At 43.9% G+C, this 13,326-nt stretch overlaps 1 protein-coding gene across 2 annotated transcripts in view; it reads left to right on the top strand.

The window, feature by feature from the left end:
* The window catches only part of EPN2 (epsin 2), a 358,100-nt gene that overhangs the window by 308,498 nt on the left and 36,276 nt on the right, over positions 1-13,326 (top strand). The window contains exon 8 of one of the 2 annotated variants that reach the window (XM_078665171.1): positions 665-859. The exons of the other annotated variant lie outside the window; for it this stretch is intronic. Coding sequence (XP_078521297.1) covers positions 665-859 — 195 coding nt within the window. The remainder of the gene's footprint in view (positions 1-664; positions 860-13,326) is intronic. 2 annotated transcript variants of the gene reach the window in all.

Raw genomic sequence — 13,326 nt, 5'->3', positions numbered from 1 at the left:
AACAATCTGAGTGTGATATTCCCTGATATGTGTGGAATGCCGGTGTCCTCTCTAGTCTAATGATTGTTTCTTAAATCAGTCCGACCTCTCTTTTTGAGATTACCTGACTGGTGAAACAGGCTTCCCACGTTGCTTTCTCCGTTGAATCTTATTCTTTGACGAATTACGACTAACATACATGTTCAGATTTTACCTGCCTTCATTGTTGTCTTGGAACGCGGGATCCGTGGCAGTTTTTTTGAGAGAACCTCTGGTCATGTAATTGATTTTCACGTGGATTGATTGTAGATACATAGGGCAGCTCTGCTTTAAATCCACGTCCATCTGGTGGAAAGATGGCATTTGGAACTGGGTGACCAATCTCTTGAAGCAAAAGGTGTTGTATATATTTGGCATAAAGCTTTAAATACACATTGTAGGTTTAGTGGCTACAGTAGGATTTTTGTTATTGATTTAAAGTTTCCATAAGGAAAATGTTTTCTGTTTAAATGTATTGCTGTACTAAAATGAATGCTTTGAGTCCTATAAAAGTAGACTGGTGTAGTTTCTGGAAAACCCTCTCACAGCAACATCCTCATCGTATCAGTTACTTACACATTTTGTTTTTAAGGATAATTTAGTGCAGTTTATCTTCACCAATTCCAATATTTTTATTTGTTTCTAGCTGAATCCATTTCCACTTTGCCATCTCAAAAAAGTGGCACAGCAAGCCCTGATCTGTTTGAGTCAAGTAAACAGACTTCAGCTCGGAAAACCCCTGAGTCCTTCCTGGGCCCCAATGCTGCGTTAGTTAACCTGGACTCCCTGGTAACGAAGCCGCCTCAGCCCGCCCCTCCATTGAATCCATTCTTGGTGCCAGGTACGCCTCTTCGACCTACTGTTTTCTGAATTCTTCACTCTGTACGTGCTTTTCACAAGCTTTATGGTCACCTTATGGCTGTGGTAGCACCTGATAGAATATTTGCACAGTATATATGGGCATCACCTGGAAATGGCTGTGAAAATAGTTCATCGACAGTCAAGGTTCCTGTGGAAATTGATCATTGTATCTTTTGTTTTTGAACCTTTGACCACTTCTCTTTCTCTACCATATAATATACATAGCAAAGATATAATTTTTATTTTTTCAATCAATTTTTGCTACTACCAGTAGTGCAATCTGAAAAATATTGATATGTCATCATGATCTCCCTTTTCTACCTGCTTTGGATACTTGCTATGTTGTAAGTTTGGACAAGAATCACAATTTCTGAAAGAATCTAGGGGTTTTAAGCTCGAGTTTGGAGCTCATGCTCATGTTTTCACCTACAAGCCATGGTCTGCTACCTGTGGTGCATCCCCACTGTAATGCTTGCTTTATCGTCCAAATGAGCAAGACCAGAGTCTCCTTGACAAAGATTGCATTTCTGTTTTATGGTATGAGACCTCTTTTAAAAAATCCTTTTTTTTTTCTATTACTGGATTTCATTTTGGTAAGCACACTTCTCCTGTTTTGATCAGCTAAACATGCTTTTCTGTTTTTGTTTCCACAACACAATTATCTCTGACATAAGTCTATACATGGCTTTTTTCAGCTTTGCAACTGAGGAAGCTTACGAATCTCAGTGTGACATACCCGGTGCCTGTATTTTTAGCATGGGTGGAATATAACCCTTTTTTTCCGAGGTCAGATGTTGCCTCGCTTATATACAACAAAATGCTAAATGACAAGTAACACAGGCAACAGCTAATGCTTGCCTCAGTCAGATGAATTTGTACTCTTTGTTGACCAGGATTTCTTTAAAGGGCAGTCAGTTTGGTACCAACCTGAAACGTCAAAGACACTAAAAGAAATAAATCAGCTACAATCTATTGCAGTGAATCAACACAGTGTTCAAAGATAGTTATACTCTACAAGACCAGGATCATGTCAGAGGGCAAGTATTGGGCTCCTCCACAGGTGATCCGAATATAACAAAAGTTAGCACTGCAAGACTTGTCAGGATCGCCTTACCACATCACAAATTCCAACATTAATACCTCAAGGAGGTGGCTCGAGTGAGAGATCTTTCCTCTACAATTCCGGGTCGAGACGCTGATAATAAGGACTTAAAAAACTTAGTAAGATCAGAAGATTCACTTGTTCAATGAAAAAATATTGCATATTTGGTGAGGCATCCACACCTCAAATGCCAAAATCCCAAAGAAATTGCAAGTAGCAACTATTTACTATTTTATAACCACAGATTACCTTAAATCATGTTTCAGACTTCAAAATAAGGAAGTAAAGCAAAGGTGGAACACGCCTGTGATGAAGAGAAGCCTTAACAAGTTCTTGATGTGTCTGCTTTGTAAAGGTTTACAACAACACCAGAGAAGAGCAAACAAACAATCCTATTGATGATAGTCAAGACCCAGACCGTTCTCAGCAAACCGATCTAACTCAGCCTGGGTCTAAAACTCTTAACTCAAAAAGAAAGCCATTCCAAGGTAAAGTGAGCATTCTAAGCAGCAAAGCTGAGTTTAAACATTTTTTTCCATTAGTCAGTAGGCCTTCCAAAGCCATAAATGGAAAACAAGCACAAGGTACTATCACATAACCCTAGAATCCCTTTAATGATATCTGTCGCTCCTGAAAATAATTGAAAATTAGTCAGCAAAGCTCCTCTTAAAATTGAGATATCTCTTATCTCAAATTCCTGCACAGATGGATCTTGAGCAGTCGCCCAGCACCGCACATTCATTCATGGAATAAAGGACATCCGATCTCTGGAGAACCAATTCCTCAACTTTGCCACTCGGTGTTACAATCCATAAGTCATAACTCAAACCTCAGCTTAGTTTCGGACTCCGCCAGATGAAACTGTGGGTCCTGATCAATGTGCAGGAGATTAAAAGTTCTCTGCTATCAACCACCGCTCAGATTGATAATAAAATTGAGAAGATAGATGTGAAGTTAGATCTCTGCATCAGCCGTTTCGCTGAAGTGTAACTGCTATCGTACCTTAAGGATCTTCTTTGGGAGGTTCAAATGCAAGATTTATTGTTATAATAACAGGTCAGGTTCATAAAATAAAGGCAAGAAGATTTCACCAAAGGTCCTACTGTATCAGTTTTCAGTTTATCAGTATACAAGAACATGTAAAGGATCAGATGTACTATTAAACAAAACCCCTAATAAGCGTATTATAAGATACCCCATCTGGAAGGTAAGACTTTTGAATGTAGAGGGAATGGGATACTCTCTCCCTAGTCAAATACACATCTCACCAAAAGTATCCCATACTAGACTTGTTTACTATCAGGAAAAAAGTCCAACCTCTATTGAACACCCTTCTGGAAAAAGAAAAAAATGTATTTGTTAGACCCTCACCCACTCTAGTAGTAGCATGCTTCATCATCAGGTCTCATCCTGGTCTTTATAAACCCAGATGGGCTCAACCATGTTCCAGGGAGCGCTTTGAATATTTCTCTAGCCAGAGTCTCAAAAGGAAGATAAAAATACCTCACACAATCAAGATATCCCTTTATTAGCCATTGTTTGTGTATGGTCAAAAGGTTTGTTGGGAGGGGGATAAGGATATAATGATCCTATTACCACAAAAATTGGTTGTCATGTTTCCGCCCATAAAACAAAGGCCACTTAGGTCCAGGGCTTTCATCAGGGCACACAAAACATGCTGCCCTGGTGTTTGTTTCAATCATACATAACATGCAACACACTCATCCATGCATAGCGAGGGATTACTCACCTAGAGAGCGCTGCATTAGTGTCTTGAGACCTGTATTAAGAGAAAACATACAGCAGAAAAAAGGTTGCCAGAGTGATGTCGCAAGAAAAGTTCATTCATCCATAGCACTTTGTTGTAGTTATTTGAATGGCATAGTGCTTAGTGTTCAAAATATGCAGCTCAGGTCTACATGCACTCATGCAGTAAAACGTCAGGGTAGAATGCCGTAAGAAATGAAGTACATTCGCCCATAGCCCTAGGTTGAAGCCATTTTTATTGCATCTTACTTAGTGCTCAAAAAATGCAACTCTGTTGTAGGCGCAGTCATGCAGTGAAATGAAACGTCATTTTTTGACCCTATGGTCACAAGACCTAGAGTGTCATAAGAGCATGTCAATCAATGTACAGCAAAAACCCTAAGTGGAGGGATCATTCCATATACTGCAAATCCTAGGAAATGAGGATAAGATAGGTGTTTACAAGTAAAGATTTGCCCAACGAGGGAATCCTTTATAGCCACATTGGGGGGGAAAAGGGGTGACAAGTCTTACTTATGATTAAGTAGAATCCCACCACTCCTAGGTCTACTTCTAATAATAAAGTTGCCCATCATGAAAAGAGGATAAACTAAAAGGTATTACTATAAATATATGTATATGGTAGCCCATAGTTTCTATACAAGGTTCCAAGGTTGTTAAAAATGGCTAAATGTACGACTCTAGTTGTGGCATGTTGCATACATCGAGAGAATCCATGAAGGGTTTTTCAGCACTGTCAGAAAATTGAGTGGCTTAAGGGTTACTGTTGTGTGTACAGATTTTAGATCCCTGTCATTCTATATACTAATGTAGAGTCCTATTCCAAATAGCCAAACGGACTTGGCGTACATTCATGTAACATAAAAGGGGATAGGTGAACACCTGATACTATTAACGGGTTATGACATAGAGTTAAGTTGGTTCCAGGGGATGTTGTAATTTGGGGGTCCACAGCCTGTACATATATCATTGTTCCCTTTGAAGCAACGTCCTTGTCATGTTGTTTTTTTTAATTTTATTTTTTATTTTAAAAAGTTTTATATAGCGTTGGCTAGACCCGGAGGTATCAGAGCGCTTTAAATGAGCATCAGATCATAGTTAAAGGTTACATTGTTACAAAGGTTACACAGTTCTTAGAGCATGGCAACATAGTTACTTGTAAGGTCGAGATAAACAATAAGCACAAATACGCAAGGGGAAAAGCAGGCAAGGTGAGAGATTCAGGGGAGGGGGGGTTGGAGCAGGGGAAGTAGACAGATAATGAAGGCGGGAAAAAGGAGGGGAGGGTGAGAGACACAGCATGGGGAGAGGAGGGGAAGGGTGACGGGAACACAAACCGGTAGACGAGTCAAGGCAACGTCCAAAGTCCAGCCAGTAAGCTGTGATCCCAGGGAAGTGGTATCCCTTCCCTATCTCTATTGCGAGAGGCTCCCTTTACGCAGTGGACTCTCTCAGAGGGGTCTCTGAGACTCCAAGGCCTACATACTGGATCCTTCCCCAAAAAGGGGAGAGGGAGTGCTTTGGCAAGGGGTGCCATACCATACCTCAAGTGTGAGTGGCTCCCTTGGCGCAGTGGACTCACTCAGCGGGTTCGCTGAGACTCCAGAGTATAAATATTGGATCTTTCCCCAACAAGGGGAGAAGGAGTGCTTCGTCAAAGGGCACAAAGGACAGGGGGGGTAGGCAGAGTAGCAGGCAAGGGGAGAGATTCAGGGGAGAGGGGATAGGAGCTAGGGAAGAGACAATAAGGAGAGACGAAAAGAAGTCTGCCTAAAGACCGACTGGGTAGGTGACGACCAAGGAGGGAATCCACGGCCCATCTCACCTATAGCTAAACCAAGTAGCTCCATCGGGCATCAGACACAATAGTTCAGTCTCAAAACATTGAGAGAGGAGGGAGGGAGGGAGGGAGAGACATAAATAGAGGGAGGATGCGGTAGGAGACGACAGGAGAGACGAAAGGAAGTGCAACAATGTGGTTCAACAATATACCAGAAAAAGATCAACAAGTAAACATTAAATCAAACAATCAGCAATACAATTTGGGGAGGAGAGAAAGGAGAGATAAAGTAGTGGGGCGTGGGGGAGGAGGGAAAGTGAGGATAAGGAAAGAGACAACCGTAGAGACGAAAGGAAGTCTGTCTAAAGACCGACTGGGTAGGTGACGACCAAGGAGGGAATCCACGGCCCATCTCCCCTATAGCTAAACCAGGTAGCTCCATCGGGCATCAGACAAAATAGTTCGGTCTCAATACATTGAGAGAGGAGGGAAGGAGAGACATAAATAGAGGGAGGATGCGGAAGGAGACAACAGGAATTGCAACAATGTGGTTCAACAATATACCAGAAAAAGAACAACAAGTAAACATTAAATCAAACAGTCAGCAATACATTAGGGGAGGAGAGAAAGGAGAGAGAAAGCAGTGGGGGTAGGGGAGGAGAGAGAGTGAGGATAAGGGAAGAGACAACCATAGAGACGAAAGGAAGTCTGTCTAAAGACCGACTGGGTAGGTGACGACCAAGGATAAATTACTATTTCTATGATAGTTCAGTATATGTCTATGTTTTTACGTTCTGATTCTATATAATGCGCTGTCCGTTTTGTTGAAGATCTCTAGTAGCGAATTTTGCTGTGATGTTCACTGATCCTAATTTAAATCTTTCTTGAGGTCATCCCTTTATAACATAGTTTGCATTGGTATTCAGTCACTTAAACTACTTTGCTTGAATTGCGGTTAGTGTGGTTGCATTGATCCCAAGGTGTCTGTAAACCCAAATCCCATATCTTTGTGCAGTCTGTTAAGGCGCACACGGAGCACTGCCCGCAAAGGCTATGAATGACCTGTGACCCGCATCAGATGTAACCTACAGAATTTGTTGGTCATACAAAGCAATATGTTCTTTCCAGCGAAACTGGAGTCCTCATTATCACATGTAACTCTAGTGTTTCTTTCCTGAGACCAAAGCTATACTCACACCTTGCTCAATAGTAGTGTATGTCCAAGATTTTACAATAAGAGAAGATTTTTTTCTCCAGTATTGTATCTTTCATAGATTTGCATGCTTGAATCATTCCCTGTCCTTGAAGTGTGAGTCCCACAATATAATTTTAAAGCAGTACAGAATATTACACTTAGCCTATATTGGCAAGAAAACATTTACTTCATTAACTTATCCACGTTGTTTATAAGGAACCAAACTTAAGCTAATCAGGCAGCAGCACACTCTAGAACGTTCCCAACAGAGGCTTCATTCCCTCCGATTTTCTACTGCATGTCGTGTGAAGGGAGTCTTCCTGAGCTCTGCTTAGTTTATCAACAGTTTTTTCATACTTAAATCTTTGTCATCAGGAAGCGCAACTTTAACCTACAGCTAACTAAATCTGAATATTCATAATGTCAATCAACTAAGAAAGGACTCTTCAAATCTTGTGGAACTTGTCGAAAAAGAGGCTTCATTCAGAATATCCACCTCAGGAGTGTATTTATTGTTTGCATCCTTCTCACAAGGTAATGGATTTTAAAATATGATGTACTTTTTCCTCTAAGACCCGGGGAGGTTTCTTATAGGGCACTAAAAACTAAGGAAGTTGTGTTCTCTAAGAAGGGTAGTCAGGATTCCTCACATATTGAAGTGAGGTCACGAAAAAGGGAAAGGTCGCATGATCATTGGAGCCACCAGATCTGAACCTACTACTCCATCTTCCAGTTGGGCGTTGAAAAAAACCTTCCTCAGAGCCGTCGACGAAAGCCGTTAGATCAGCCTTAAAAATGGTGACTACATCGTCGACGACCATACAGATGATGACATCAACATTAACAACTGCAATGTTGACTACTATGACATCGCTGATGACTATGATATCATCATCAACAATGGCCCAGCTGACTGACATCATAGACGAAGGTACAATCGACACAGGAGCTGCAGACGAAGGCAATGTTGCTGACAGTGACTCTATCAATGGGAAAGCCTTCAATGACGCTCTCAGTGGCGGAAAAGTAGTCTCCACTGTCAATTAAAATAACTGTGGAATTGTCGACTGCACCAGCGATTCGACAATAAAAATCAAATTAAAATCTGAGATTTTAAGGCCAGAACTCCGCTGTCCAAGCAAAGTTTCTCCCCTCCAGTCAAGACACTTGCTTGATGAAAAGGATTCAGATGATGGACCATTTGGAACGTTGCACAGTCCTTCTGAACTAAATGTCAACAATCAAGACGGTGGCCAGATGGTGGCACAGATTATGGTAGATCTGAGTGTCGCCTATGGCACTGAGTCACATGGCTTACTCCTACATCGGCTAGGTACCTGCAGTGTGAGGGGCTCTTCCTGGCAATGGTTGGAATCATTTTTACAGGACCGCTCCTTCCAAGTAGTGCAAAAACACTCTCATGACAAAAGACCTCTGTGTTCCGTAGTGAAGTGCAACATTAGAGAAGAATCCAGAGTTACAAATAAATATGTCTGGGCAATGGATATCCAAAATTCTGTTTATAAAGATGGTTCTAAACCATAACATTTAATAAATAAAGACTTATATTGGTAGCATAATGTGTGCTAGAGCAAGCATATGCTTCACTGTCTAGTCTTAAAAACGTAAACTTATGGATGTTTATAGGTCTCGCCTGGCGTTGGAGAGCGCATGCGCGCCTCGCCTGCGAGAGCTATAGTGAATACGTCATTTTCCAGAAGGGGACTTGAGCCCGCCCCTCATTTCCATTGGGTAGCGTTAGCATCTGTTAAACGCTGGCTTTCCTTTGGAAAGGAGGGTTTTTTGTTGCCTCCCTTTGGCTTTTTGCCGGATTGGCTCGCCTGATTCACGGCTGTCGTGAAGACTTTTCTTATCTGCTTGTTTATTTAACAAGCAGGTAAGAAAAGTCTTCACGACAGCCGTGAAGCAGACGAGACCGCGCGTATGCTGTACACATGCAAAGAAAGCAACAGGGCTCCACTAGAATTGTGACACCTTCCTCCTGTGATGTCTTCCCACCCGCCGTCCCTCACCTACCCCCCCGTGGTCTCAATGATGCTCCTCGCAGCTTCTGGCGACTAGGGCCGAGTCTCCCAACTTCTTAGCCAAGACCCTGTTGAGACACTCCCACTCTCCTTAATTAAAAAATACAACATGACTTGGTGACATTCCTGAGTTGGGCACACACCCTTCTCGTGTTGTGTAATGGGAATGCATAATACGGGACACAGCCCATAAAAATTCCTTTGACAAGCAGCCACAGATGGTCTGCGGGGTCTTGACCAATCGGCCTCTGCTTTCTGGGGAGAGAGGGTTCGACATAGGGCGAGGAGTCGGGATACCCCCATGGGTGACATCATAGCATATGGTACCTCCCCAAATCCTTCCTCTTACCATGCACCCCCCTCCTTTCTCTCACGCCTTCCTTCCGTCTTCTACCGCCTCCCATTTTCCTCATCTCTTCCTTCCCCGCCTCCTCCTATCCTCCCTCATCCCTTTCCACTCTGCGGGATTCGGTGCTTCTGTTCCGGGTCTCACTGCCTGTCCCGGGCGGAAGATGGCGGGTCCCGGCAGGCGAAGGTTGCAGAGTCCTGGCGCTACTGCGGTCGCCTTGTGCCTCCTGCTGATCGCATCTGTGCCCCCGAGTTGCAGGCAGAGCGCAGAGGATCCCGGGGAGACCAGAGGAGGAGGGCGGGGAGCCCAAGACATCATGCACGGGGGCCTTCGACCTCTACTTTGTCCTGGACAAGTGAGTCTCGTCCGGAAAAGTGCGTGAGAGACTGTAGGAGGAAACTACGCGAGGAGATCCTAGGAGAAAGAGAGGTGTCAGAGGAGAAGCCGGTACTGGGATGGGAGGCGAGACAAGCGGGTTATGCACGGTAGCTGTGTCAGGGAGAGCTAAGTGAGTTAATAATGGTAAAAGTAACCGGGCAAAACATGGTTGATCAAGGACTAGCAGATCTGACAGCCATTGGGCAGAGCGGAGCTGCTAAGCAGGACACAGATGAGTCTAGGGAGGTGGGCACAGTCTGAAGAGGTAAGGGGCCAATGCAACAGGATAAATAAAGACCGATATATATAATATTTCTAACGTGTGAATGAAGGGGGCAAGTGTGCGCTGCTTCCTGTTATACAAGCAAGCCCCCCCACCTCCTCCCAGCCGCTGTGCAGGGCTCACCCCCCGACTTTGATGGAGCTGCCTTTTCACACTGCCACAATCAAGAGGTCATCAATTACCGGCGCCTGGTGAGCTCAGGCACATTGGCGTGCCCACTACAGGCCTTCAAGTACAGGGCCAGTTCATCTCTCTGCTGCATCCACCCTTTGAACCTCCCCGTCCCATCCATCTGCGCCTTAATAGCATGCCAGTTTGCATAGAAGAGAAGTACTGTTGTTAGCCAAGTGTGTTAATGCTGCTGCTGCGTAGAACCTTCTGTACCCTGCAGGTCATGCGTTACTCGTAGCCTGCTTTCCGTAACAATGCAGATGGCCAGTCTTGCATTAGTCCTCGTGGCGTGCAGAAGGTGGCGTGCTTTCCCACGCTCTGCTGGGAGACCATTCGAGTCTTTGCATCCTCCTGCCAAATCTTATTGTTTCTTGTGTGGAAAGTATTTCACATGGTGTTTGTCATAGGCTTTTACCTTTGGGTGTAGGTCTGGATATTGTTTTATTTTTAAGAGGTAGGTTAGTTGATGTACATACTGTTTTCTAAGTTTTTTCATCTGCATAATTCAACTTTAAGGCCTTCTAGGAGCTGCTCCTCTTCTTCTACATGTTTCTGATCCTCTTTGCCTCCGTGGATCCACTTTTCCTTGACTTCTTCCAAGAGACCGCCTCAAGTGGTGAACGATGGATCGTCTAATGCAGCCAGTCCCGGTGCCCATTAAAGTTTCCACATTTTCCAAGTGTTGCACTATCTTCAGGATACCCGTTCTCTTTATGCTGCAACGCTCTGAGATATTGACCTAGGTGCTACCTCTGCCTTATTCTTTCTCTTCTAGGAAATGTCATTCTTTCCTTTATTTCCCTTGTGCTTCAGCCCGTGTCTCTCTTTCCCTTGTGCTTCAGCCCGTGTCTCTCTTTCCCTTGTGCTTCAGCCCGTGTCTCTCTTTCCCTTGTGCTTCAGCCCGTGTCTCTCTTTCCCTTGTGATTCAGCCCGTGTATCTCTTTCCCTTGTAGTTCAGCCTGTATCTCTGTCCCTTGTGCTTCAGCCTGTGTCTCTCTTTCCCTTGAGCTTCAGCCTGTGTCTCTCTTTCCCTTGAGCTTCAACCTGTATCTCTCTTTCCCTTGTGCTTCAGCCTGTATCTCTCTTTCCCTTGTGCTTCAGCCTGTATCTCCCTTTCCCTTGTGCTTCAGCCTGTATCTCCCTTTCCCTTGTGCTTCAGCCTGTATCTCTTTCCCTTGAGCTTCAGCCTGTGTATCTCCTTCCCTTGTGCTTCAGCCTGTCTCCTTCCCTTGTGCTTCAGCCTGTCTCCTTCCCTTGTGCTTCAGCCTGTGTCTCCTTCCCTTGTGCTTCAGCCTGTGTCTCTTTCAATTGTGCTTTTGCCCTTGTCTCGCTTTCCCTTGTGCTTCAGCCCGTGTATCTCTTTTCCTTGTGCTTCAGCCTGTCTCTCTCGCTCCCTTGTGCTTCAGCCTGTGACTCTTTCCCTTGTGTTTCAGCTTGTGTTTTTTTTTACTTTAATAAGCGCAGCGCCGTCTTCACGAATACCGCACTATGCAAGGTTAAGTTAAAGCCATTTGCTTTGCTAATGGTATTGTATAGCAAAGCAAATGGCTTTAACTTAATAAAAGGCGAGACCTATTGCATTTTTAATGCTTGTTTGAGATTGTTAGAATTATTTGGCATTTTTAGCAATTATGCATGAAAAGATGCAATTTCTTCGGTATTGGAATGAGTCTTCGGTTCCACAGTCTTACAGTAGTACATTTTCTGTGGGCTACACAGGTGCATTTTACTGCAGATGCAAAAACTTAATGGGAAGAAGTGAACTGCCATTTCTAAAATATTTACTTTAGATTATTTTGACTGATACCCTGTTGAGTGAGTCACAAGGAGAGGGATTGGGGCCTGACAGGTCCAGCATACGTGCCCGAATGTATGAATGGCGAGAACAGGGGTATGCAGTTTATAGAGGAGACTGGGAAAGAAGATGCAAAATGGGGGCGGTGAGGACAAGGGGGAGGGGGTGATGTGGCAAGTTTCAGAAGGAGGAAGGATAGAGGAGAGGGGGAATAGCTAATTTTAGTGCCAAGGTTCCTCACACACCCCGAGAGGTGTCATGCTTCATCATCGGGCAAGTCCTTGTTGGCCGGCGCTGCAGAGCACAACGGGCCCACTAGGGTGCTCTCTGCCAGAGGTCTTTTCTTTTTGCCGATGTGCAGTCTGTGAGGTAGAGGGGCATATGTGTAGAGTAGAGAGTGATGTGAGTAGAGGTGGGAAAGAGTAAATGCAGGATAAAAATAGCTATAGGGGTCCCAGAGGCTTCCTTTATTGACAAGATTCCTATGCTATAGTAAAAGCAAAGGACTGTAGAGTTGTGGCTAGAGAGGGGGAATTTTAGCCTCTCGAGTTCCAAATAGTGTATGTGCGGTGAAAGGGGTCAACATGTTTCATGCCTATTATAGTCCGAGGGATCTTTGGCATTTCGTCAAGACCATGGGATCCTCGTCTACTCAAGTAGGGAAGGTATCAGTGTGTGTCTGTGAAGTGCTGTGCCCTATAGTTTGAACCCATGATGTAGTCTAACATAAGCAGTTATACAATATACCTTGTGGATTAACCTGGAGGGGGAACAAACATCGACAACGTTAAGTCACCAAAGCAACTTGTGGTATTGCAGCCATAGTGTACGTTATAGGGTGAGAGAACGTTGCAGAACTCTCTAAGAACAGTAATTGATCTTTTGGAAGATGAGACATGTTTTTGCTGTCATAAAAATAAGATAATTCATTAAAAGCATATATATAAATACAACCATCAGGGTACAGAGAAGTACATGTTGTAGCCATTCATGTATTTTAGTTTGATCAGTATTTATATGGCAGTACCAATAGGTTAGTGTGACCTTCCACGTGGAGCTGTGTTGCGGTGGTGGTGGTATGCCATTGCAGGTGTGCCCCCACATGTGCCCCTGTCAACCCACCAATCAAGTTGTCAGGCAAAGGTTTGTAGGCTACATGGAGACTTACCTAAAGGGGGGTGGCTAATTGCTCCAGTCGTGACGTCCGAGACGCTCTCGTATTAACAAAGGGGCCGCTTGGGTGCACCTGCGATGGCACACCACCACCGCCTTCGCAACACAGACCCATGTTGAAGGTCACACTAACTTATTGTTACTGCAATATGAACACCGATCAAGCTAAATTGCATAAATGACTAATACGTACTTCTCTGTACCCTTATGGTACTATTTCTATATATGCTTTTAATGAATGATCTTGTTTTTATGACAACAAAAACATGTCATCTTCTGAATGATCAATTACTGTTCTTAGAGTGTTCTGCAACGTTCTAACAATCTATACCGTACACCATGGCTGCGATACCACAAGTTACCTTGGTGACTTAACCTTGTCGATGTTTGTTCCCCCTCCTGGTTAATC

This window comes from Lissotriton helveticus, chromosome 10 (assembly GCF_964261635.1).
Source record: "Lissotriton helveticus chromosome 10, aLisHel1.1, whole genome shotgun sequence".
NCBI lineage: Eukaryota > Metazoa > Chordata > Amphibia > Caudata > Salamandridae > Lissotriton > Lissotriton helveticus.
The sequence above is the reverse complement of the archived record's forward strand: the minus strand, read 5'-3'. Positions and strand labels throughout refer to the sequence as shown.